General features: G+C 39.6%; 1 protein-coding gene across 2 annotated transcripts in view; it reads left to right on the top strand.

Annotated features, from left to right (window-relative positions):
- NTNG1 (netrin G1) overlaps positions 1 to 23,308 on the top strand; it is a 287,105-nt gene that overhangs the window by 145,093 nt on the left and 118,704 nt on the right. For both annotated transcript variants that reach the window (XM_006919577.1, XM_006919578.1), the window contains exon 3: positions 914 to 1,554. In XM_006919577.1, the coding sequence (XP_006919639.1) occupies positions 914 to 1,554 (641 nt within the window). The remainder of the gene's footprint in view (positions 1 to 913; positions 1,555 to 23,308) is intronic.

Below are 23,308 nucleotides of genomic sequence, written 5' to 3' on the forward strand. Positions count from 1 at the left end.
ACTTGTGGTATGACAAGGAGACTCAATTCTAGCTTCTTGTTTGAATGGACTGTGAAGGAAGCAGCCTTTGTGAGAGGGAAAATAATATTAATGGCTAACATCACGGAGAGCTAACTCTGGGCCAGCACAGTGACACCTCAAGTGGCAGTGGCTCTTTGCCACACCCTTTTAATTAAGTACTGGGTTTTCCCGTCCTGGTAAGTTGTAGCGCCTGCTCACCTTAAGTGTTTCCTGAGCCATCCCCTCGCCTCTAGCTAATGGGATGGCAGATGTTTGGGCCAAGCCCCAGAGCCTGTAGTATACCACATTTTAATGATTTGTGGTGAGCAAAGTAAATGCTTTAAAAGCAAGCTTCATGAAGCAGGGACCCTGTTACTCATGATGGATGCGAAGCAAAGCGAAAAGAAGCTGAGTGTCGCATGGGGGTGTCGTTCCCAAACAGGACACAGGTATCTACAGTTCATTGCTAATTCTAAAGCTTTGCTTGAAAAATGACTTTTTAAAGAGCTGCGCTCTTGAGGAATGTCCTTGAGGCCTGGAGGAATTTCTTCGCTTTTTCTAAAGCATCGTTCTAAGAGGACGCCGAGGTATTGAGCTATTAGACAGTTGCTCAGTGTCTTGGCACTTCTGGGACCACATTATGGGTCTAACGCATATGGGATAAATACACTGTTTTCATTTCTTAAAGCCCATGGAAGGAAACAAAACAAGAAAATTACCATATTGCTTCTTTTTTTTTTTTTTAAGCTATTAAATAAGAGAATGCAGTTAGGGCGAATAAAAATGATTGTAGTAAACGGGTTTTTTCTTCTTCTTTTCTTCCTTTCCTAGCCTCTTCCTCAGCAACGGCACTATGGCAAGATTTGGGTCAAACCCATGTTTTGATGCACCCTCTTCTGTTCTTCTTCCCTAGGGCAACCCGTACATGTGCAATAATGAGTGTGATGCGAGTACCCCTGAGCTGGCGCATCCCCCGGAGCTGATGTTTGATTTCGAAGGAAGACATCCTTCCACGTTTTGGCAGTCTGCGACTTGGAAGGACTATCCCAAGCCTCTCCAGGTCAACATCACTCTGTCTTGGAGCAAAACCATTGAGCTCACAGACAACATAGTTATCACCTTCGAATCGGGGCGTCCAGACCAAATGATCCTGGAAAAATCTCTCGATTACGGACGAACATGGCAGCCCTATCAGTATTATGCCACAGACTGCTTGGATGCTTTTCACATGGACCCTAAATCTGTGAAGGATTTATCACAGCATACGGTCTTAGAAATCATTTGCACCGAAGAATACTCCACGGGGTATATGACAAATAGCAAAATAATCCACTTTGAAATCAAAGACAGGTTTGCGTTTTTCGCTGGACCGTGGCTTCGCAACATGGCTTCCCTCTACGGACAGCTGGATACAACCAAGAAACTCAGAGATTTCTTTACAGTCACAGACCTGAGGATAAGGCTTTTGAGACCAGCCGTCGGGGAAGTATTTGTAGATGAGCTACACCTGGCACGCTACTTTTACGCGATCTCAGACATAAAGGTGCACGGAAGGTAAGAGAACTTCTGTCTGACTTGAATGAGAATGGTTGCGCTTAAAGAACATGCCAGTGTGTTTGTCCGGCACCTGTAACGTGACATTGGTCACTTTCTATAGCATTTTCTCAGGAACACCAGCCTAGAGGTAGGTTCTCTGAGACCCTTCTTACTCAGCAGTAATTTGGGATCCCAGACTTGTCACTAAATCGAAACCTGGCAGGATTTCTTATAATTTAAACCAAAGAAATAAAGCGCATCTTATAAAGTACACTGAAAAGCAAGAAATACATATTTCTATCGTTTTCAAGTGCAAGAGAGGGTTTCAGCAAGGTATAACTCTGTGTTTATGTTTCGTTATATTACATTAAAAAAGTTCCAGAAATAAAAGTTATGTTTCTTTACATTTATTAAGTCAGAAGCAAAGCATTGAGGAAACACAATGCATTTGTTAAAAGGGGGCAAGCAATATTTTTCAGATTTTGGGGTGTTATTGTCTTAAAAAGATATGCTACCATTTAGAATACAAACCTGAGTTAGGCTCTTTTTACTTTGTGGATCATTTATAGATGGAGCCGAGTTTAAATATTAAAAGTCATAATCAGGCATACCTTTGGTTTTGATAATATGCCAGAGACACAATTGAGCAGTTTTCCAAGAATTTTGGAGATGTTTAAATGAAAAACTTGAGTAATGAGAACCAAGACCACCAAAGTAGACACTTTCCACTAGATTTTTAAGTGTCATATGTTATCAAAATAAGCAACTGATGGCAGTTGAAGCATAAGATAATGAGCTGGAAAACTAAAGTTGAGTGGACTATATGGCAAAATGGAAAAAAAGCAAGCAGAGCAAAGCAATAATCATCCCCCAAATGCCAAGAGAGTCTTAAATAAGAACATATGAGGATCAGAATACAAATGGTATATAAATCATATAGGTTTAATTAAGTACTCATAAAATTTAAACAAATGAGGCAGGATTCATTCCCTGGCATCCAGCATCCCTCAGAGCAGGGCAGAACTCAGAATCTGGGGCAGTGTTAAGGGCCCTTGGCCTTTCAGAGAGATGTCTCAGCCTATCTTTGATAATGGTGCTGTTGTATTTGTGCACCAGAAGGAAGAAGAGATCCCTGCAGGTTAAGGGAAGGGCCATCGTGGTGGGCACGACCTCAGTATGGTGGTAAAGATTTCAGAATTAGCAGGAACAGGTGGCCACCTCACTCTCAGCTTTGTTCTAGCTGCATGTTCCTCCTGGAAAAGTCGAGAATCTTCAGCAAGGGGGCCTCTCTAAAAACTTTTAATTAAGGTCCTGGTGATGTGTGATGAGGATATTTTAAAAGCAAAATAATATTTCAGAGAGAATTAGGCTCTGGTTCAATTGAGCTTGTGGGTTCCAGAGTGTAGAGGACAGGGCATGTATTGGCAGGGAACCAGGAGAGCGCAATATAAAGTGGTCGGTCGCCTTAAACACGAGTTTGCTACTTAGGATCAAATGTAGCCATTATACTCATGAATATTTTGGCAAAAGGTGATTGGCTTCCAGTATCTTATTCTTGGGGACTATAATACATAAAAGTAATTGATTTCGATATCGTTAACAGTAGCATTCTACAACAAAGTAACAAGTGTTCTGTTTACCTACAAGAATAAATGTCAAAATTAATAAGCTGAGATTTGAATTTGAATCCTAGCGTGGGCTACGTTTTTAGGCAGAGACCTCTAGGTCACTTTCCTTGCAGTTTGAGAAATCCTTACTTTAAGCCAAAGTCCTTAGAGCCCAGCTTCCCCGAACACTTTCATTTTCCACTTGTAAAGAAGGCAATCTTCTGCAGCTTTTTTGTTGAGAAATAACCATCACTGGGACTTCTTTCTCTTATTGCATATTCATTTTTTATTTCCTTTGATTATTTAAAAATGAGTATAAATACACTTTAAAGCATAGACGTTTTTATGCATTCTCTCTCGGGGTCAGACATATTATCTCTTACCGTTGGCATCTTAGAAGTGTAAAATCCCACCAGATTTACCACTTTTCCACCAGTCAACTGTAAGCTGGTGAGGAAGCAGCTGGGCAAGAGAGAAAGGTCCGGTAAAGGTGATCCCTTTCCATCAGGTCCCACTCTGTCACCTCCAAACTCTGTCCAAATTCCTCAGGGCAAAACTGATGTTGGCATATACTGTGCTAGGCACCAGATGGCCGGGGTATTTTTAGTCTTAGGGGAGGGACTGAAGAAGCAAGGCCTGATGGCTCGGGCGTGTCTCCAGCTTCTACGTTATATAAGGAAGATGGATCCACCAAAGGGAACTGTTGAACTGTTGCCTGGTTCACAGGCCTTTCAAACATAGAAGCTGATACACATTTACCCTTGAAAATTTCAATTGGATTAACAGTCTGGTTTGTCTTTTTCTTGTACAGCAAATCATCTATGGGAGGACTGATCATTAATGGATGACCTCTAAAGAAAGTTCTAAACATTTTTTTAAAGGGTATCATAAACTTTCCAAAATATAATGGAGGTCTTTGTTTCCCACATCTCCTTCTTCCTCCATCCATGAAACGATTGCAACATTTAACGTGCCTTTACACATCCACATCTGATATGATAATGTTCTACTTGTCACTCCACCGCCACCCCCACCATAATGTGGGAACTGGCATAAATCATTTGGGGAAAGTGGGTAAATATCCACAGAACAGTGGACAGAGAATACAAGATTTTTCGCCTTGACGTATTCAACTATGAAACAAAAACAATCGGAGAATCTTTGATTGAGTCAACTGACTGCAAATTCCAGTTCATGGCTTCTTGTGCACACGTGTACACAGTGTTTATGTTCTAGATCGGCTAGTAGTGTTTGGTGTAAAGGTGATGTGTTGATTGTCATAAGACTAATGTTCTTTTTGGCATGCGACACATCTGATATCTATTTTACTGGAGACAGAAACTATAATCCCATCGGAAAAGTCGTAGTCCTCTTTCATTATGTATTTATTTTGCTTCCATTTACTCCCTCTCATTGTGTGTTTATTAAGATAATGAAGAGAAAAGAGGAAACATGGCTATTGGCAATCTCAGCAACTCTGTAGCACTTCCATTGTTCGATAAACCTAATAATCTCCGTGGACTAATTCTGACTTACGGGTGTCCTCCTTCAGTAAATCAGGGTGATTTTCTCTAGTGAATAACAGATGAGTGCAGTCTGCCAGTACCTTAATTACAGAGTGGCTCTCTTAGTCTTGATCTCATTTTAATTTACCGGGTAATACTACAATAATATCACTAATGGAAGGTACATTAAAGGGCACCAAGTAGCATTAACTGTATTTAATTATGGTACTTGTGTTAATTAACTGCCGAGGCAAGATGGTTCTAATGGCCAAAAAGGTCGTCTAATGCATAAATAAAATCTACCTAAATGAGAGGTGAGAAAAGAAACGAGGAGTAGACATTCGTTCGGAGCATCTTTTTATACTGACAGGAAGTTAAACTCGTGGGCTGTTAAATATAATGTCCAAAATGTTTTCTTAGTTACACATGGGAAGGTTTGATATTTAAGTGCCTTGTTTCCTTCTAAGCTTTCCATAATTAAACTGAAAAGTCGAACATTGTATTTTTCTGATGCATAGGTTTTATGGAATATAAACTCAACATTATTGATTGTTTCTTTGAGGAGAACAGTTTCAAGGAAGTAATGTGATTCGTTGTAATAATTGTTAAATCCGAAAGACAAATGAACATTTGATGGTATGCTCATTTATTTGTAAGATATGGGTCAACAATGTGCCAAGGTGCTGTTCTCAGACATAAGATACTAGAAATTCTTTTTCAACCTTACAAACTTTAGAACAGAATTGTGTAAGAACTTTTCTCAGTGGCCTAGAAAATCCGAAGCCACATTTCTATTACCTGCCTTGTTACACAATATTCCTAAACATAATTACCGATAATTTTTCTCAACGGTGTTGACTCAGGTCTTACCCTTTGCAGTGCCTACCCAAGCTCTTGACAGGTAGTTGACGTTCAGAGAGTATTTGCAGAATTGACTTTTCCTTCTATTCCTCCATTGTTTATCTCCATAAAAGGAGCCAGGCACAGAATCTTTGCTTCTAGGAACTTTCTGGTGCTATCTCCACTTCAGTCCCACCCTAGCTCAGAACCACACCCTCCCTGTCTAATCCCAGGACCTGGAAAGGCCCAGGGACAAAGCTGCTGTAACCGGGAGTCAGGAGTGAGAAAGTCCCCTGCACCCTCACCCTCAGAGGGGATCAGAGAAGTTTGTAAATCTTCACTGTTTGAATGTCACCACCTTGGTATTTGCTATAATTAGGACAAAGTGAGGTTGCAAGTCACTTCCTTCAAGCAAGGCTTTCAAACGGTTAGTGGGAAAATGTGTGAAATTAGGTACGCAACACCACCGGGCAAAGTTTAAAAGTATAAAAACTGTAGGGCATTCTCCATATTCTCAGATGATTTGGAAAAAAAAAATCACGTAACACAGAAGTCATCTGCTAATTATAAAAGGCTTACCAGTTATCCTGCAAGTTCTCTAAGTCTTTTTCCTAGCCGCAATTTGGATAAATCCACCAAAATATTTACTCTTTACCTCTCATATGAGAGGCGTCAAAGTATTGGGCCTGACATTTGTTCATTCTTCCCAATTAGTCCTAATTATTGAGGTTGGGTTTTAACACTGCTTAACAGATTCTGCTTTTCTAACACCTTCCTTCTGTCACCAGTAAATACTTATTCTCCACCCTGGGACAGACGCTGGGTTAGACACTGGACATATGGAGATGCACAAGGCACAGTCAGTGCTCTCAAGAAGATGATATCCAGAAAGGGCACAGACATGTAAAGAAAATGGATGACAACATGGGTTAAGCGCTTTTACCGTGTGAATGTGTAAAGTGCTGTGGCAACAATTTAATCTGAAAAGGCTAACAAGAGCTCTGATGAGGATGTGACATTTGCATGGCGTCTGGAAATATGTGCGTTAGAATGCCAAGGAGTCAGGGCAGAATGGATATTCTAGGTGACAAATTATGCTTAAAAGCAACACAGCAGGTTAAGGAACTTCGCATAGTCGGGAGTTGGGAGAGTGGACAAATCCTGGGAGATGGCCTTTCATCTTCTCCCTGTGAACCTTCGGCATCGCCAGGAAGCCTTGAAGGAGTCTTATGTTTTGGCCTCTGAGTCTCCCATGCATAAGAAAGGTAAAATTATATGGGTTCTCGTATATCAACTGAATGCAGGCGAGAAACGTTCTAAGGCTGTAGTATTAGAGGATATTCCAGTGTGGCTGTGTATAACAAGGAGACACAGAGACGAGGAGAACTGTGAGACCGCGTCATTGAGCCCTGTAATTCCAGGTCCCGGTGCTCAAATGGAGAGAGAGTCCAGAAAAGCTCTCCGAATTCCACAAAAGCCATCATCACGCAAGGGTTTGAGATTTGCTTACAAAGTCAATAAGACTTGGTGACCAAACAGATTTTAAGGAAAGAAGGACTGAAAGACACACCTGAGCGGGAATCCAAGTAGAGAATCCAGTTAAGGATTCGAAAACACTGCTCTGGTGTTGTAGTAAGAGTTTCGAGGTGGAAATATAGACGCTTGAATATTATCACCCTACATTTGATGGTTGAAGTTTAGGGAATGGATGACATCAGTATGATAAGGTTTTTTCCCACGTAATTACAAATGGTTGTGATCATTTATAGAACTTTTACAGAACACTGTGGGATACTGTCATTTAAGAGGTAATTTCTGAAGGAAATTGAGAAATAATCTGAGAAAGAGAAGGAAATCAGAAGAGGGGAATGAATTAAGGAAATTCGAATAGGTCCCATTAATATTTCAGTAATAATCCTTTACATCTGTATAGCACTCAGGTTATAAGGTTCTTGTCAGGCACCTTCTTTCCATTAATCCCCACTACAGACTTGCAAGGCAGGTGATGTTTAACCTCGTCTTACGGATGAGAAAACTGAGGACCTGAGAAGTTCCATGACTTTCTTTTTTAACATCCCACACCTACTACTGATAAAATCAGGTTGCTAATTTACAGACTTTATGCTTTCTCGGTATGGCCGAAAGTGAGCTCGGTACATACAGGAGACCCAGAAAATTCCCCAAGGTGCCATCTTTAAGTAGCAACAATGAACCATTAAATCCTGTGGCTTTGCCCTTCCCAGAATGTTCTGGGAGTGACCCTCTCCATGACTTTTGGCTCAGTATTTTACTAGACCAAGTTGCTGTGTGTTTATATGAACTCCTTGTCTCATTTTTATCAACTTTGTAATATGTTATTGAGCTAATTTTTCATATTGTGCTAGATCTAGATGTTTTACTGCTAAAATAAAATTGTGATGATAGCTGCTCATTTTCTGAAGGGAGAAAAAAATAAATGAACTGAATTTTCTCAATATTAATTTTTCTCTCATATTTTCCCATAAACCTTTAATACCAGGAAAACTACTTTTGACTAATGGGCATCACAGAACACTAAACAAGCTACAAATATTAAAGGATAAACTTAGAAATGGCCAACTTAGCTTATTTTAAGAAAATTGATGCTTTAATTGAGGGCAATTTGCTTTTTTCTTTTAACTTCCACATATTAGTCCACATTTTCTCCTCTAGAACTATAGTGAATAAAAGTGTCTGCCTCTTTCATAGGACGAAATTTCATAAATTTGCTGCCAGTGATCCTATCCCCCAAGTCTTTTTTTTTTTTTAAGTTAAATGGATGTTTAACTATTCTACTATCCAAAAAATTTAAATTTAATTTGCTCTTCTTTTAAAGGGAGAATGAAGTTCAAGAAATAAGAGTATTCAAATGAAAAGCTTAGTAACTATAATTAAAAATAAAAAACAACATTAGCATTGCTATGTAACTCTGGCAGAAACACTTAGAATAAAAATTGATGGTGTGAATCCATCTTAAGTGGACAACTGAGTGCCATTCTGATTTAGAGCATAGTTTTCACATCCTAGAGGATTTCTTGAATTAAAAAGAGAACATATGCATAAGCAGCTCATTTTCCTCTGAGCTTTGCCATTATAAGAAAAGAACGTTATCTAATAATTCCTCCAATTAAATTATGAACTTCATTAGTGTGCAGAAAAACAACCCAGTTTAAGAGCTTGTCTCTTTATCCTTAATTCCTCAGCACCATAGATATTTTTTAAAACTAGTGGGTCATTAAAGGAAAGATGTCTCTTTCTTAAGAAACGTAAGGATATTTAGGTGAAATACCACATAATAAAAAAAGTGAAATAATTTTCTCCCTCACTTAACTTCACATTTGTGTAGGAAGCTACATTCCAGCTGCCCATCTGCAGGCCCCAACAATGGGAAACAGGGGTGCACTCAGCAATTTTGGAGCTGTGATTTTTTTCATCTGAATTCAATGGTTGGCATTTTTGGAAGGTCTTGCTGTTTCTTGTCCCTAGGATCAGAGATATTTCCTGACGTATTAGAGGTCACAGCCATTGGTTGATATTTTGTTCAAGAGTTTTTATGTATCTTTGTCATCAGTGGTTCAGTAGAGATGCCATTTCCATTCATTCTGCACATACGGTAACAAATGTGTTAAGGGTCTGGATTTGATTGTAATAATTTGATTGTGTGGAAAGATATGTTGATTTCATTGCAATGTAGGTCTGTATGCCAATTCTATAAGCCTCCCTTGGAACTAAATGTGTTTATTTGCCAGAACTAACTGCACTGCATATAAACTAAGGATTGATATTCCTGCCTCTTTTTCATAAGTACAAAAAGTATACCTAAACAAAATCAATCAACCTGTCGCAAAGGGGGAAAGGAAATTTTTTAAATTACTCATGTCGAGGCAAATGAGTTTGTTTCTGAACTTCCACTTGAAAAACAGTGAGTGAATGAATAAAGCAGGTTTTAAATATGTGATACAGGAGCCTCTCAAATTCTATTGGTCCCAATCTAAAATATTATACAGTTGGGAGAGCTACAGTGCTAGCTCTTTCTTGCTTTGTGGCTGGTACCTGAGACAACTAGTACAGTGCTTAGAATGTATTGAGAAGACAGAGAGCAAAACATTAGGATCTCAAAATCATTAATTGTCTTATTTTAGAAGGAAACATTGGCTAGAAGTCAAGAGAAATGGGTTCTAGCTCGAGCTGTGCTAATAACTCTTGTGAGCTCAGAGCAAATCCCAACCTCTGTCAGCAGAGTCTCGGCATCTTCAAAGGGAGAGGGTTGCAACATTTCCTTCTAGGAGAATCACTATGTACATTAGCATATTAAAGGCCCTGAGATGTCCTACAATGAAGAAACACTTTCATTTTATTTAACCAGAGCCTCCCAAACTTACTTAGCCAAAAACATCTATTAATACCCACAAAGAACCAGTGTTAACAGACTCATGTGGAGTAACAAGGTCGCTTCAATCCCCAAAATCATTGGACTCTTCATGTGATATAAGGAAATAAATGAGAGCACCTCGTGTGTGTGAGTGTGTGTGTATTTGTGTGCGTATGTGTGTTTGAATTATTTGTACTGCTAAGAACAGATGGATATTTCACAGCAAGGTCTTGTTTTAATTATCATCCTTCCTATATTGTTGCTGCATTAATTAGGTGACAAATGAGACTATCTTCAGGAAAGGCTAGCCTTGATAGGGAATACCTTGCTTTTTTTAACTGTTGCTCTTATATCTTGAACCTTAGGGAGTACTGTGTATTTAAAAATTATAGGAAATTAAGTACTATATTGGAATAGATAGAGATATTTTGGTTTTGTTTTTAAGCTGGAGAAATTGTGATGGAAGAGTCAGCAAAGATGTAAAAAATGAAATGCCAAGTGGTACAATCTGGTACATTTTAGAGATAAATAGAGATAGTGGAGGATTTCTCTTTCTCTCGAATATAAGCTCTTCAAACTCCGATTACAGAAATGAACTAAAATCATGTATTTAAATGAAAATAAGATGAACTAATATTGAATATATTCCTTTTTATTTTTTTCCTTTGTTTAGGAAGAAACTCTTGAAACCACTGGCTGATTTTAGTTAAATGCATGTCACTTTTTCTTTTGCTCCTTAGGAGTGTTAATGAATAACAAATGAGTTATTTGTTAAAAGTAAAAGTAAATGTGGTTTCCAGCTAAGGGATATTGCCTTGTGTAGGCACGGTGTTGCGCCCTGGCCACTTTTACTCATTTAATCTTACCAGAATATCAGGGAAGCAAAGCTGTTACAACACATTGGTGACATCCATGTGTAATTATAGGTCCTCCAGTGCTGCTGCAAATAGGGAACAGATGGGGGGAGGGTGGGCCAAGAGATGATGGGAGCGGGGTGTCTAAGAGGTCAGCAATTTGGCAGGCTGAGAGTAGATAGCACCACAAACTCCCGTGTTGGAATTATATAGGCAGCATGTGTGCCAAATAGTCAGAGTCATAGCATTGCAAAAACATGTCTTTTAGAACCGAAAGAAACTATGGAATAATTTAATCTAACTCCCTCTTTGTCAGATATGAATCAGAATGGTTAATAAATTAGCCAAGGATGATATTGTTGCATAACCAGAATTCCGACCCAGATGGAACTTGTGTTTTACTCACTGATCTGCCCTCAGTGCATAGAATGAGGCCTGGAACATAGTAGGGGCTCGATACATACACTGAGAGGATGAACGAATGGCTGTGGAATACTCTTTTGAGCCTCATGTAAATCAACCATTCTCAGTATCTACACTCCTCCCTGACGGCCTCCCGCGGCCATCTTTGTGTAATCCTTACAGAAGGAACATAGGAATTCCTTATATAAGGCATACACAAGGGACTACTGCAAGTAAATTGGAGCTAAGCCCAATATTTTTGGTTATTCTTTATCTAATATATTGGAATTTCAAAGCTTCAGGCTTAAATCAGTTGTCCAAAGTTAGAGAATAAAATTTGTCAAGGCAATATATGTGTTCAGGATAAAAGAATATCACCCTACTCAGACACGTGTTGTCACTTTTATTATTCATCCGATTGGTGCTTGTAAGACCAGAAATTGTGATTCATCATTTTTTTTCCCTCTAGGTAAGGACAAGTTCATAAAAAGAAATGGACTTTTTTGCCCATCCTCAAGAAATTTTGAGTAAAATCACAATGTTACCATATGTCTCAAAGCTGTCTTCAAATGATGTTCACCTCTTGGGTTAAGCAGCTAAGGAGTTAAAAACGTATGGAAACTATCCACACTTCGAGCTGGTCCATATTCTAGCCCAGGTCCCCAGTATGTGGCTACAGCAGCCGTCAGCTCACCCCAGCCGGTTCCGCCGTACAGAAGCCTGAGAACACGGTGGTAGCGGAAGGAAGGCAGACACTATGTCCCGGGCCCAAGACTGACAAGTGGTGACTGGATCTGCTGGGCCTTGGGATGGAGACTTAGCCGGGCAAATGCGTAAGAGGCCAAGGCAGGAAGGGTCCCCTCTCCCGTGCTCCACTTCTCCATTTCAGGATTGCCAGGTAGTTCTCAGCACCTCCCAAAACTCCACCAAAGCTCTCCTTCTGGTAATGGCCAGCCACTTCTCCTGCAAATGACAGCTAGAAACTCTGGACTAAATATGAAAGCAATTATTTGAAGGCCCTAGAGAGAGACCAGAAGCAGGCAGATACATGGAAGAGAGTTGATACTTGGAAGATGGGAAAGGTTTTGGGTGGGTTTCCCTTTGTTCTGCTTTTCTACTAAAAATTAAAAAAAAAAAAAATACAAAAGAGACTTAAATTTTTCTTTCCTCCTCACCTCTCCCACCACTAACATACTCACTGAGCTCTCTCAGCCCTACAGCTTCTGGCAGGACAATGGTGAGAATCGGCTAAGCTCTCGAACCCCCCTCCCATGTGCTTAATTTGTTACCAAACTTTCAGAACATGTTAACAGAACAAAAAGAGAAAAAATGTGTTTCTGTATTTGTGGTGTACAGGACCCGATTTCCCCCTCACCTCTCCCACCACTAATATACTCACAGAGCTCTCTCAGCCCTACAGCTTCTGGCAGGACAATGGTGAGAATCGGCTAAGCTCTCGAACCCCCCTCCCATGTGCTTAATTTGTTACCAAACTTTCAGAACATGTTAACAGAACAAAAAGAGAAAAAATGTGTTTCTGTATTTGTGGTGTACAGGACCCGATAAAGTCACAGTGCAGAGTGGTGACCCATTTTGCAGCGGGGCTAAGGCAGTGATAGTGTATGATGGGGAGAGAGATATGGGTATCTATGGTATATTAACAGATTTCATCCTCGGGAGCCAGAAGTGTGATGGTGCCATTGATAATATTTTAGAAATTGAGAGGAATACTTATTTGAGACTACAGTGAGCTCATATTTTCACTTAAAAGTAGTAATGGCCTACAGGAAATTAGAATTATGAGACTGGGAAAAGTATGAGAGAGGAGACTTAGATATGATAAGTATTTGTCAGTGTATGTATGAGTAAATTAGCCTACTGACAATGGCCTACACATAGAGTAAATTGCTCTTTTACATTTTCAAGTTTCTCCCAAGTACAAATATTTACTTAGATATAAGCAGATGGCAATAATTATTATCTTTACTGATTGCAGCCCCAGTAATTCTGAATGACACCAAAATACCTGGGAAGTACTCTGTACATAACCATGAATGCATTCAGATCATTAATAACTGGTGTCACAGGACAATGTTTGACTCTTCGGTGAGTTTTCTGGCTCAGCTGGAAAATATACCAATAATAAAAGCATAGAAAATAAAATTTTGGATAGAGAGTGTATCGCAAAAATATGTTGAGAATGTTTTACTTTGGAGAAGTTTTCTGAATTTTAAGAAAGAAAAAGGAAGTGATATTTCTTAGGAAATCTTGAAGATACAAGAGAAGTCTTTAACAGCATGTCGCATTTTTTTACACTCCTACCCAGGGTGAGCAGTTCAGGTGAGAAATCTCACCCACACTCACTTCAGAAGCATTTTTTATTGTCCAGCCTCATGGCTGACTACAGATCAAAGAGAATACAAGAGTACAGCACGTTCCCATCTCGGTTCCAAGGGACGTCTCCACCTCCCTGGAGGCACTCAGATGCTCTTCGATTCTCAAAGCTCTGCCCAGTTTTCTAGCCATTGTGAATTTGAGGAGTCAGCAGATCACAGTCTAGAAGTTGTGGCATTTTCTCTGTTCTAGAGGGAGCCACTCGGAGGAAGAGATAAAGCATGCTGAAAAGTATGTGCATTAATAGCAAAGGAGAACATGGCACAACCTTCTTAACCTCAGCAGCAGGTAGAATGTAAAAGGTACAAAATCCCCAAATGAGTAACAGAAACTTAAGGTAGGCCAGGTGATGTCAGAAATACACTGTAATTAAAAGAGGAAAGAAGTCCATTTTGGAAACAACAGTAATCATTTGATAGACTTGTCAATGCAATGCAACATTTTACAATTTTAAGAATAATTTATGGCTGAAGAATAACCAGTTTAGTTAAATAGAAATTACGTTATAAGCTTGGTGAGGATATGGCAATTGGTAGTAATAAAAAAGAATAAAACATCATTTAACTGGGAACCGAATCACAAGGATTCTAATCCCAGCATTGTAACGTGAGAAATAAAAAGACAGTGGTCCCCGCCTTATCCACAGGGGAGACGTTCCAAGACCCCCAGGGGATGCCTGAAGCCACACAGAGTACTGAACCCCATATCTACTCTTTGGTTTTTCCTAAACATACATATCTATGATTTATAAATGTATAAATTTATCAGTTTAATTTATAAATTAGGCAGAGTAAGAGGTTAACAACAATAACTAATAATGAAATGGAACAATTATAATAGTAACTGTAGTACAAATGATGTGGATATGGTCTCCTTCACTTAAAATATCTTATGGTACTGTCTTGTATCTCCCTTTTCGTGATGATATGAGATGATAAAATGCCTTAGTAAGCTGAGAACTTTCACCTTTCCACTTAAAGGAAGCTCTTTATAGTTTCTTTTTTGGAATGTTTGAATTGCGGGCTTCACTGCTCTTGTGCTTTGGGTCCATTGTTAAGTAAAATAAGGGTTATTGGAACACAAGAGCTGCCATACTGCTGCAGTCGGCTGGGTAACTGAGACAGACGGCTACTAAGTAGCTAACTGGTGGGTAGGTGTACAGCGTGGGGACGTTGGACCAAGGGATGATTCTTGTCCAGGCAGGACGGAACGGGATGGAGTGAGATTTCATCAACTACTCGGAGCAGCACATAATTTAAAATTTATGAATTGTTTATTTCTGGAATTTTCCATTTAATGTTTTCAGACCACAGTTGACCACATGGAAAGCAAAACTACAGATAAGGGGACTACTGTACCTACTTTACCTCCCTTTTGAGAATGTTGAAAAATGCAAAATACTATACTAATAAATGTGAGCGCTTAAATATTTAGTGCCCACTAGTTTCTGGCAGTGTGCCAGTTGCAGGAGATACGAAGATGAAAAGCCACAGTCCCTGTCCTCAAGTTGCTACCATCTGAATGGATTGATAGATATTTCACAAGTTAAAGTATAAAGCAATGTCATCTGTTTACAGTGATGGAGACATGCATAAGGTTGCTATGGCAACAGCAGAGAGGAGTTGGAGGAAGACCTCTTGGAGGCGGGGAGGTTTCTGGAGGACCTTCTGATATTCTTTCCTCATTGAGGTTATTTCTAAACAGTTACCGCCATGTGTTAGGTTGAACCATATGAAATTGTTTTTATCAACAGTTAAAAATGGTTGCATATTATCTAATAATTAAAAATACCCAATGCCCTATTTTAGTACTAGTACACACTCAGAAAGACACATTTCTATTCTCCTTTCCCTAATATAGGTATATCCAGAAAATGTATTCACAGTAGAGTTGGTTCCAAACACACAGAAATATTGAGTAAAATGTGGATTTGCAAGACCACATGCTGTTTAATCAGACTGAATGACAGGCTCAATTTTCAATACAAAGTTAATCCTGTTTTCATTAAACATAAATGTTATTTATGGAAAACACGAGCCCTGCCGAAGCAAAAGGATGTCTCTCAGGGTTACACATTTAATATTTGCTTAGCATTGATGAGTTGAAACCAAGAGGCTTCTTTGAAACTTGATCATTTGCTTCTTTCCTTGATATCGATCATTCTATTAGATTTCGCTGCTAACAACAGCATAGGTAAAGATTCCAGTATTATTTTCCCACCAAAACAAGATGCCAGAGCAAATTACATACCACAGTTGACTTTTGGACACAAATGAAAATGAGAAAATAATAAGTTGAGGCACATGCTTGTTAACGGGCTCTGGTTTACACGGAGAGGCAGCAGGGGGTGGTTTGAAGCAAGATGGACCTGGATTCAAAACCCAGCTTCTCCACTTGCTACTCCATAGATGTCGGAAAAGTTACATAAGTTAAATATCTCAGAGCGTCAGCCTCCTTTATAAAATGGAACGAATGTACCCACACTGATGAGTTATTTTAAAGATTATTAATTTATACAAAATGCAAGTATGTGTTAAATGGTGGTTATTATAATGTCCCAGGAATGGTAGTTAAAATTGAATATTATGATCTCAAAAGCAGTTTTGCTTTCTTCTTTGTTTTCAATTATGTTTTATTATTCTCACAATAACATATTGGCCCTATCACTATTAACCGTTAATATTTTTACTTCTACAAACTCCCCTTTTCTATATTTCTGGACTGAGTTTACATTTATACTAATATATAATTCATACTCTCTCGTACCTTCATTAATGCACTTATGTTATCTGTCTTGTTTCCCTTCCCTTTAAAGACTTCAGCAGGTTAAATTTATCCTTACTGTAGTTCCAGAGTTCTTCGCTGGTAGAGATCTCCACGAAACTGAAAACTGGGAATTGTAAAAAGAGCAGAGCTCGTTCAGGTTTTCTAAGCTTGGCTCCTTGAGTTCTGGATAAATGCAGTCATACTATACGCATTTCCTCTGGGTCGCGACGCGCAGTCATCCTCACGATGATGGATGGCCTACTCTGACATTTTGCATGGAGGCCTCTTGAGAATGGAAACTGTAGTTATAAAAGATTCATTGTTTCATCCCACAGTCCTAACACTGTCACCTTGACACATAGTATCATAATGTCCGTTGACCCTGCTGGTCAGAAAAAAAAAGAAGAAAATGTCTCAGGATCATCTAAGACAGAAAAAGAGTTTGAGATTTCTTTTTCATAGAATGCAATAACTAATGCCATCTTTAGTTCTGTTTTTCCTCTGGCTTCAGGGAATATGCTTTTGAAAGGCGGCCAAACCATTCTGTGCTGGGGAGGTTCAGGGGTCACCAACTTAAGAAGCACATCCTGTTTAAAGACAAATCCATGAGCTGTGAGGGAATTGAAGCAGAGGTTTGGCAGGTGAAGGAAAAATTATGTGAACTCGCTACAGTGGGCAACTTAGCGAAGAAGATAAGATGCAAAAAGAATTATATGTTAAGAAAAAACTTTTGAAACCTAATTGAAACTAGTCGTTCTTCGTAAATCACCTTTTTTGATTAGTTGTCGTATTTCATCTCTATTATATATATAGTGTGTTCTGTTTTAAAGGCTAAGTGACTTCTTAGAGTAAGCATTTTTGTGGGTTTGAGAATAACATACAAGCATTCTGACATTTAAAGACAAAACGTGGCTGATTTATCAGTGCCCAGGGAAATTCTGACATGCAAACGATAACCTCCTGAATAGACCAAAAAGTGTGACCGAAGCATTAATAGAACCATAATTTCAGCATCACCATAATTGTAAGACGAATGTCATAGTTCAGACTTAAGTACTTTACACAAATGAAACAGGAAACGATAAAAAATGTAAAACAGAGAGGAGGGCTCTGTCCATGGAGATATGTGTCTTTACACTTAACTAATTAGTTGCTACTGAATGTTTTTGCTTTGCTCAGTGGCATGTGGTACATAAATCATTGCAATATGTTAAATGCAAATGGTTGTTAATAGAGGAACCATCTGCTGTGTGCTGGAGAGTTTGTTAAAAAGAATGTGGTAAACCTACTTTGGATAATGTTGAAAAACTCAAATACCAGATTTCTAAAACGAGCTGACTCTGTTAACCCCAACATTATTAATACCTCCCCTAGCCTTTTGAATTCCACACGTTCGTCGCTGAACCCCTCGTAACACAGTCTCCACTGTTTCAGTGCGACCCATTGGACACTTCTAAAGGCAGAATATCCTACAGAGGCATCTCACACCGCACGGAAACCTGCATAGTCCTAAAATCGTGTTCAAGGATCGAGAACAGCCAATAAATAATCAGATGGTCTTCTCTAGAACATCTTTACGAACATGAATAAGACAGACCTTCCATTCTGTCCCTCCTGGAAGCTATTCCTTTATAGCCATAGATCACTGGCAAGTTGCAGGCTGATGATGAATTGCCGTGGGTACCATCAGTGTTTGCATCCTCCACCTCCCGTAATCCACAACACTGTATTTCTCCAAAAGATCATCAGTGCAAAGGGGAGACATGATTTCTCTCCCAACATACTTTATTAGATGCTGTCACACGGCTTCCTAATAATATCTGCTGGACTCACCGGTGACAGTGTAAAACATGAGGAAATTAGTAATGGGACAGGAATCAGAGCCTTCAGATTTCCAATGTCGTGCTCCGCTTTCTGGCGAAAAGGGAATGCTCCTTAATCCTGCCCTTTCTAATCAGCTCCCGGTCAAGGTTGCTATCAGTATATTTAAGAGCCAGCTGCCATGATGATCTATTGCATTAATATCCATTGGAGATGTGCTCAAATGATGCGACACTCAAAATAGAACCTTGGCCATGAAGGAACAAGCTTAGAAATTAACCGTGTGGACGAAAATCCTCAAGCACACAACTTCACTGAGGCCAGATGTGATGTACGATCATTGGCCTCCTGCTAACTTGGTTTTCTCGACCCTACTTTTTTTTTCCCCCGCTTTCTGTCCCCTGTTCCTCTCTCTTTTGGCTTTAACAGTATCTGATTTAAGGCTGTGCTTTTGGGGATTCGCCTGCGGGAGAAGAGGCTGCAGGAGAGCTCATTAGCCCAGCAGATATCTATCCCTGGATGAATTACACAATGAAAAGCTGGCTTCTAAGGGCCACCGAAGAGAGCCGGGGCTTTGTGGAGGTGGGCAACCCCGTAGTGCAATACAAGCTTTTTATTTGTTAAAAAGGGATTTTGTACTAAAAACATTTCCCTTTGTTTGTTCTCATGAAAAGAGGAGGCTCCTGAAAGCTGCAGGCATTTGATGACTCCATTTCAAAATGAACACGTGTCAGTTTCCAAACCACTGCTGCACTTGAAAGTTACACAAAACCATTCGGAGATGGGGAGACCGGAGTGATAATCAAACGAGCCGCGCCTTAAAGGCAAAGCATGCTGGCTGTGAATCTGAGAAGCTCGGATATTGAATTGGGTTCTAACAACGATCTTGAGCCTTTACAAAGCCCAGGCTTTAGGTTCGGAGCCCGGAAAAAAAAAATTCTTAGGTTGTCTAATTACATTAGTTTATTGAGCTGTAGTACCACTTTGGTTCCCAGAATGCCACTGTAATTTCGTTTAGATTTTGTTCCTTCTTCCCCTCCAAAAGGAAAACTTTACCATAGAGGCATATTTATTGTTTTTAATGCTAATGTTTGGAAAAATTCACTAATTCATTTTCCCACTTAACAGGGACAGGAGGATTGATTCTTTAAACCTACAGATGATATTTACCAAAGTTTTTATGGAAATATAAATGGAAAGTTTCTCTGATCCAAAATTATGGTCTGATTTTCTGGGATGTTTTTCGTTTTGGGGGAGATTTTTTTTGTTTTTTTTTTTCTAGGAGAGACAGGGCACCTAAGGAAATAAGAAGAGGCCACAAAAGCCAGCTGCAGATATGGCATTCGTCAACCTTGAGCCTTTTGTATAGAGAAGTACATTTGAGTCGTTACTGCTTTCCCTCTTGAAGGCAGGACCCCGCGGGGCCTCCCCAGTACATGCTGCTGATGTTCAGTGACACACACCACAACAGGGAGGGTGTACAGACACATTCCATCTGTTGGCGTTTTAATTTTTTTCACATCCACTTGATGAGGTGTTTGTCAGCAAACTTGTCACTCTGTTGTGTTTTTGAGATTTGGGCCCAAGAAGAGGGCCCAAAGATATCTTAGAGATGCAAAGAGGAATTTCAAACCTCTCCTTAATACTTTTTGATACTGGCAATGTCCTCCATTCCAAAACACGTATTTCACTTTTGTTCTGAAAACTCCTCTGAGCCATAAAGTTCAAGCTGTCTAGTTAGGCGAAGGCAGGCATTTATTTATTCTCGATGATAAGGATAATTTTTTAAACCTTACCTGCCCCCTCTACAATGTGATATTCTGCTTTAAAACGGCAGAAAAGGCTGATTTGTGAATAAAATATCTTGTTTGCTTTAAAACAGATCAAAGCAATATCTTTTATTTTGCTCTCAGGAAAAGCAGCCTCACACCATTCAAACACTGATATTCATGGGGTAATTCCAAAATGTCACGTAATATTTCTGTCTTTCTAAGAAAGATAAGACTCAATCATTCTAAGAGAGAATAGGGATCACATTACATGGCAAATCTGATCATGAAAATCTCTTTAAATGTTTGAGTTAGTCATTTATTTATCTGCGAATTAAAATCCAGTGTTCAGAAGCTTTTGGAAAATCTGGGTGGTTTCAGGTTTCTTCACTTTACACTGCCTGATGCCAGAATTAGTTATTAACATACAGGGGAGCAAACATTTTAAAACAGGTTATAAGCAGGAACTGCTTGTTGTTATGCAATGTTCAGAACATCCAACCCTTATTGTTTTTTGTATGAACCCAAAGAGCCCAGAGGGTGGTTTTCGAAGTTCTGCAGATCGCACCGGAAGGCAGCGTGCTCAGCTGGGCACTAGACAGTTGTGATCCGCTGTGGCATCGGAGTCACGAACACAACCACGAGGGGAAGCGAGTGACTTTGCCTTTCTCCTTCGAAATGGCACTTTCCTGGAACGGCGATGTCAGATGACGTTTCATATTGCTCACGGTGGCAACCCCTTCAGCCTAGAACCACTGATCTAGAAAACCCACCTGCGGACCAATAACCGCCCTCACTGACCACGGTCTAAATACGATCTTTTAAGCACCATGAAGGGTCTTTCCCCCCAACTAAATCCCATATGAAAAGTGTGCCCTGCCTGCCCTAGATTTGTGCTATTCTTTTTTTTAAAAAAACTTTCTGAATCAAAAGCTTTTCAATCCAGGATCATGCATCTGACGTGGTGAGCAGGACCGTCTCCTCGATTCCAGACCAAGGAAATAGTCTTCTTAGAACTGCGAGCGTTGACTCATCTGGCTTTGCATAATTTGCTGATCTCTTTTCTGAGAAGGGGTTTCCTGGAGACGAGGCGTCAAGACATCAGAAAAAGTACACACGAAAAGGACACATGCTAGAAGCCTGGATTGGGGTTGGAGTCTGGAGTCTCTCTGCCTGTGTGGCTGATGTGTTGCAGCCTGACTTGCCCGGGTTTCATAAAGGAGAAATGTCAGAGGCTAAGACATACTGAACAACAGCCAACCTAGAGAGAGGTCGGAGGTTTTCTCCGTCGGTAATACAGCTCTGGGAGAAGATTACTCCCTTGACACTGACCCTATGAGGAAATTACATTTCTTTGAGTCTGAGTATGAGTTTAGGACAGATGGCTGTCCAGAAGCAAAATGAAGCTTGAGTAAGCCATTCTGGCACCCTTGGAGGTTGCAGGCTGGAGCAAAAGATCACTCATTTGAGAACAGCCTGGAGTCTGGGTGAAGGTTTGCTCTGAAAGTGTGTTCCAGGGAGCAGCACAGACATTCACCTGTGCGTGGCCCCTTCCTTTGATGACAGCATGACTACATGCTCTGGGATGGCTGTTCTGGATCGAGAATACATTTCTCTCAAGGTGCACTCACAAATCTGTTATATATTTAGATCTTTTTTTTTTTTTTTGGCAAGTTTTTAAAAAAAATCTTCAGAGACGTCAAAACAAGTGAAAAATTTATATCCAAGATAAAACGTTCAGTGCCTGGTTTAAAAAGAAGCTTTGATCAGGCTTAGGGGACCAGAATAGCATTTGGAAGTTATTGCAAGGCAATCTTTATTTAACACATCCCTTCCAAATTGCTTAGCTGTATCTTTAATCTTGTGCCCATAACAGCCAGGACTTTCCTATCTTATATTTGCATTTGTAAAGAACTCACACATAGTAGGAGTTCAAAAAGCTGCTCTTCAGTCTTAGTATCCCCATCCCTGTCATCATCGCTTTCCCATCCTTGAAAAAACAAAAACCTTCCTTTCTTTAGGGGTGTACTGAACCTGGAAAATTGTGTAGCAGAAACAGCCATAACATAAGGTAGGGATAAATGGGAGAGAGCAAAATAAAAAAGCACAGGACAGAGCAAGCCGGAAGGGCAGTTTTAGGGTGAGAACAGAGTGGCCACACTAGAGCTTCATATTACGTAGTGGTCATCTTTGTAGTTGGACAGACTGGGTTTGAACCTATTTCTCTATTATCTACTATCTCTGTATTAGGAAAATGCCTTGTCTCTCTGAACTATATTTTCCACGTTGGTAATGCAGGAATAATAACTGGCCTCATGGGGTTCTTCGAAGAATTAGTGTATAACATCCATCTCCTTTCCTTTTGATGTTCAGGGCTACTTCTGTCTTATATTGGGTTACTCTATATAAAACTCTCATTGAAGTTTTTATTTCAATGAGTATATCTTTTATTTCTACAGTTGCATTTTTTTTCAAAACTGCCTGATCATTTTTGATAGTCGCCTATTCCTCATTTGTGTTTTCAAGTTTCTCTTTATTTCTTAAAGCTATTAAACACACATATTTTGTATTTGATATGGTTATTCCAACTTCTGAAGTCTTTGTATGTCTGGGTTGTTTTGTTTTTTTTTTTAATTTTTTCCACTGATTCTCATATATGATTGTTTTCTGTGAGCTTTGTGAATTTTTAATTCTTATAAATGATAGTCCTCTACCTATAGCAGTTCTTTAAGGAATAAAATAGATTATCTTTTTTCTTTCAGGCACCTCGGGACAATATAGACCCAAGTCTATTTAAAATTATAATTTATACCTTACAGTTTTCAGGATCATGCAAATAAGACATATCCAAACACCAGGATCCTCGACTCGAGGGCTGGGCAGTGACTGCAGAAATCAGAGATATGTGTTCACTTCAACTGCTACCTAGAGCCAAACCAAGAAAAAATAACTTCCCTTGCCGACTGACCCTGGAGCATTTACAGGGAGTGTGGCTGTGGGAATGACTCTATGTATATGTGCGCACATGCCTTGATTTACCCTTTCGCACCAGGATCTAACCCTTTCTGGGTTCCGCCTTTATTTGGCGTGGACTTTGATCCACAGGGCTCAAGATCTTGTCCCAGAACCAGCGCCTTGAGCTCTAGGCCACAAATCTACTAACTCAGTGGCTTCGATGCTCACCTGCTGTCCTAGGTTTTAGGGTTTGTTCCTGACTCCTGTGGCTTTTCTACGCTCTTTTGCAGTCTCCAAAGTGTTTACTAAGTATTTTTAGATTGTAAGAAGGTTCTAGTGCGTTCTAGACTGCCATAACGGCAGAAATAAAAGTCTTTATAAATATTTTGGGCTGTTTTCTTCACTAAAATGTAAGTACCATGAGCACATGGTAGTCTATTCTGTTCACCTCTGTAACCTCAGTGTCTAG

This window comes from Pteropus alecto, unplaced genomic scaffold, assembly GCF_000325575.1.
Source record: "Pteropus alecto unplaced genomic scaffold, ASM32557v1 scaffold106, whole genome shotgun sequence".
Classification (NCBI taxonomy): domain Eukaryota; kingdom Metazoa; phylum Chordata; class Mammalia; order Chiroptera; family Pteropodidae; genus Pteropus; species Pteropus alecto.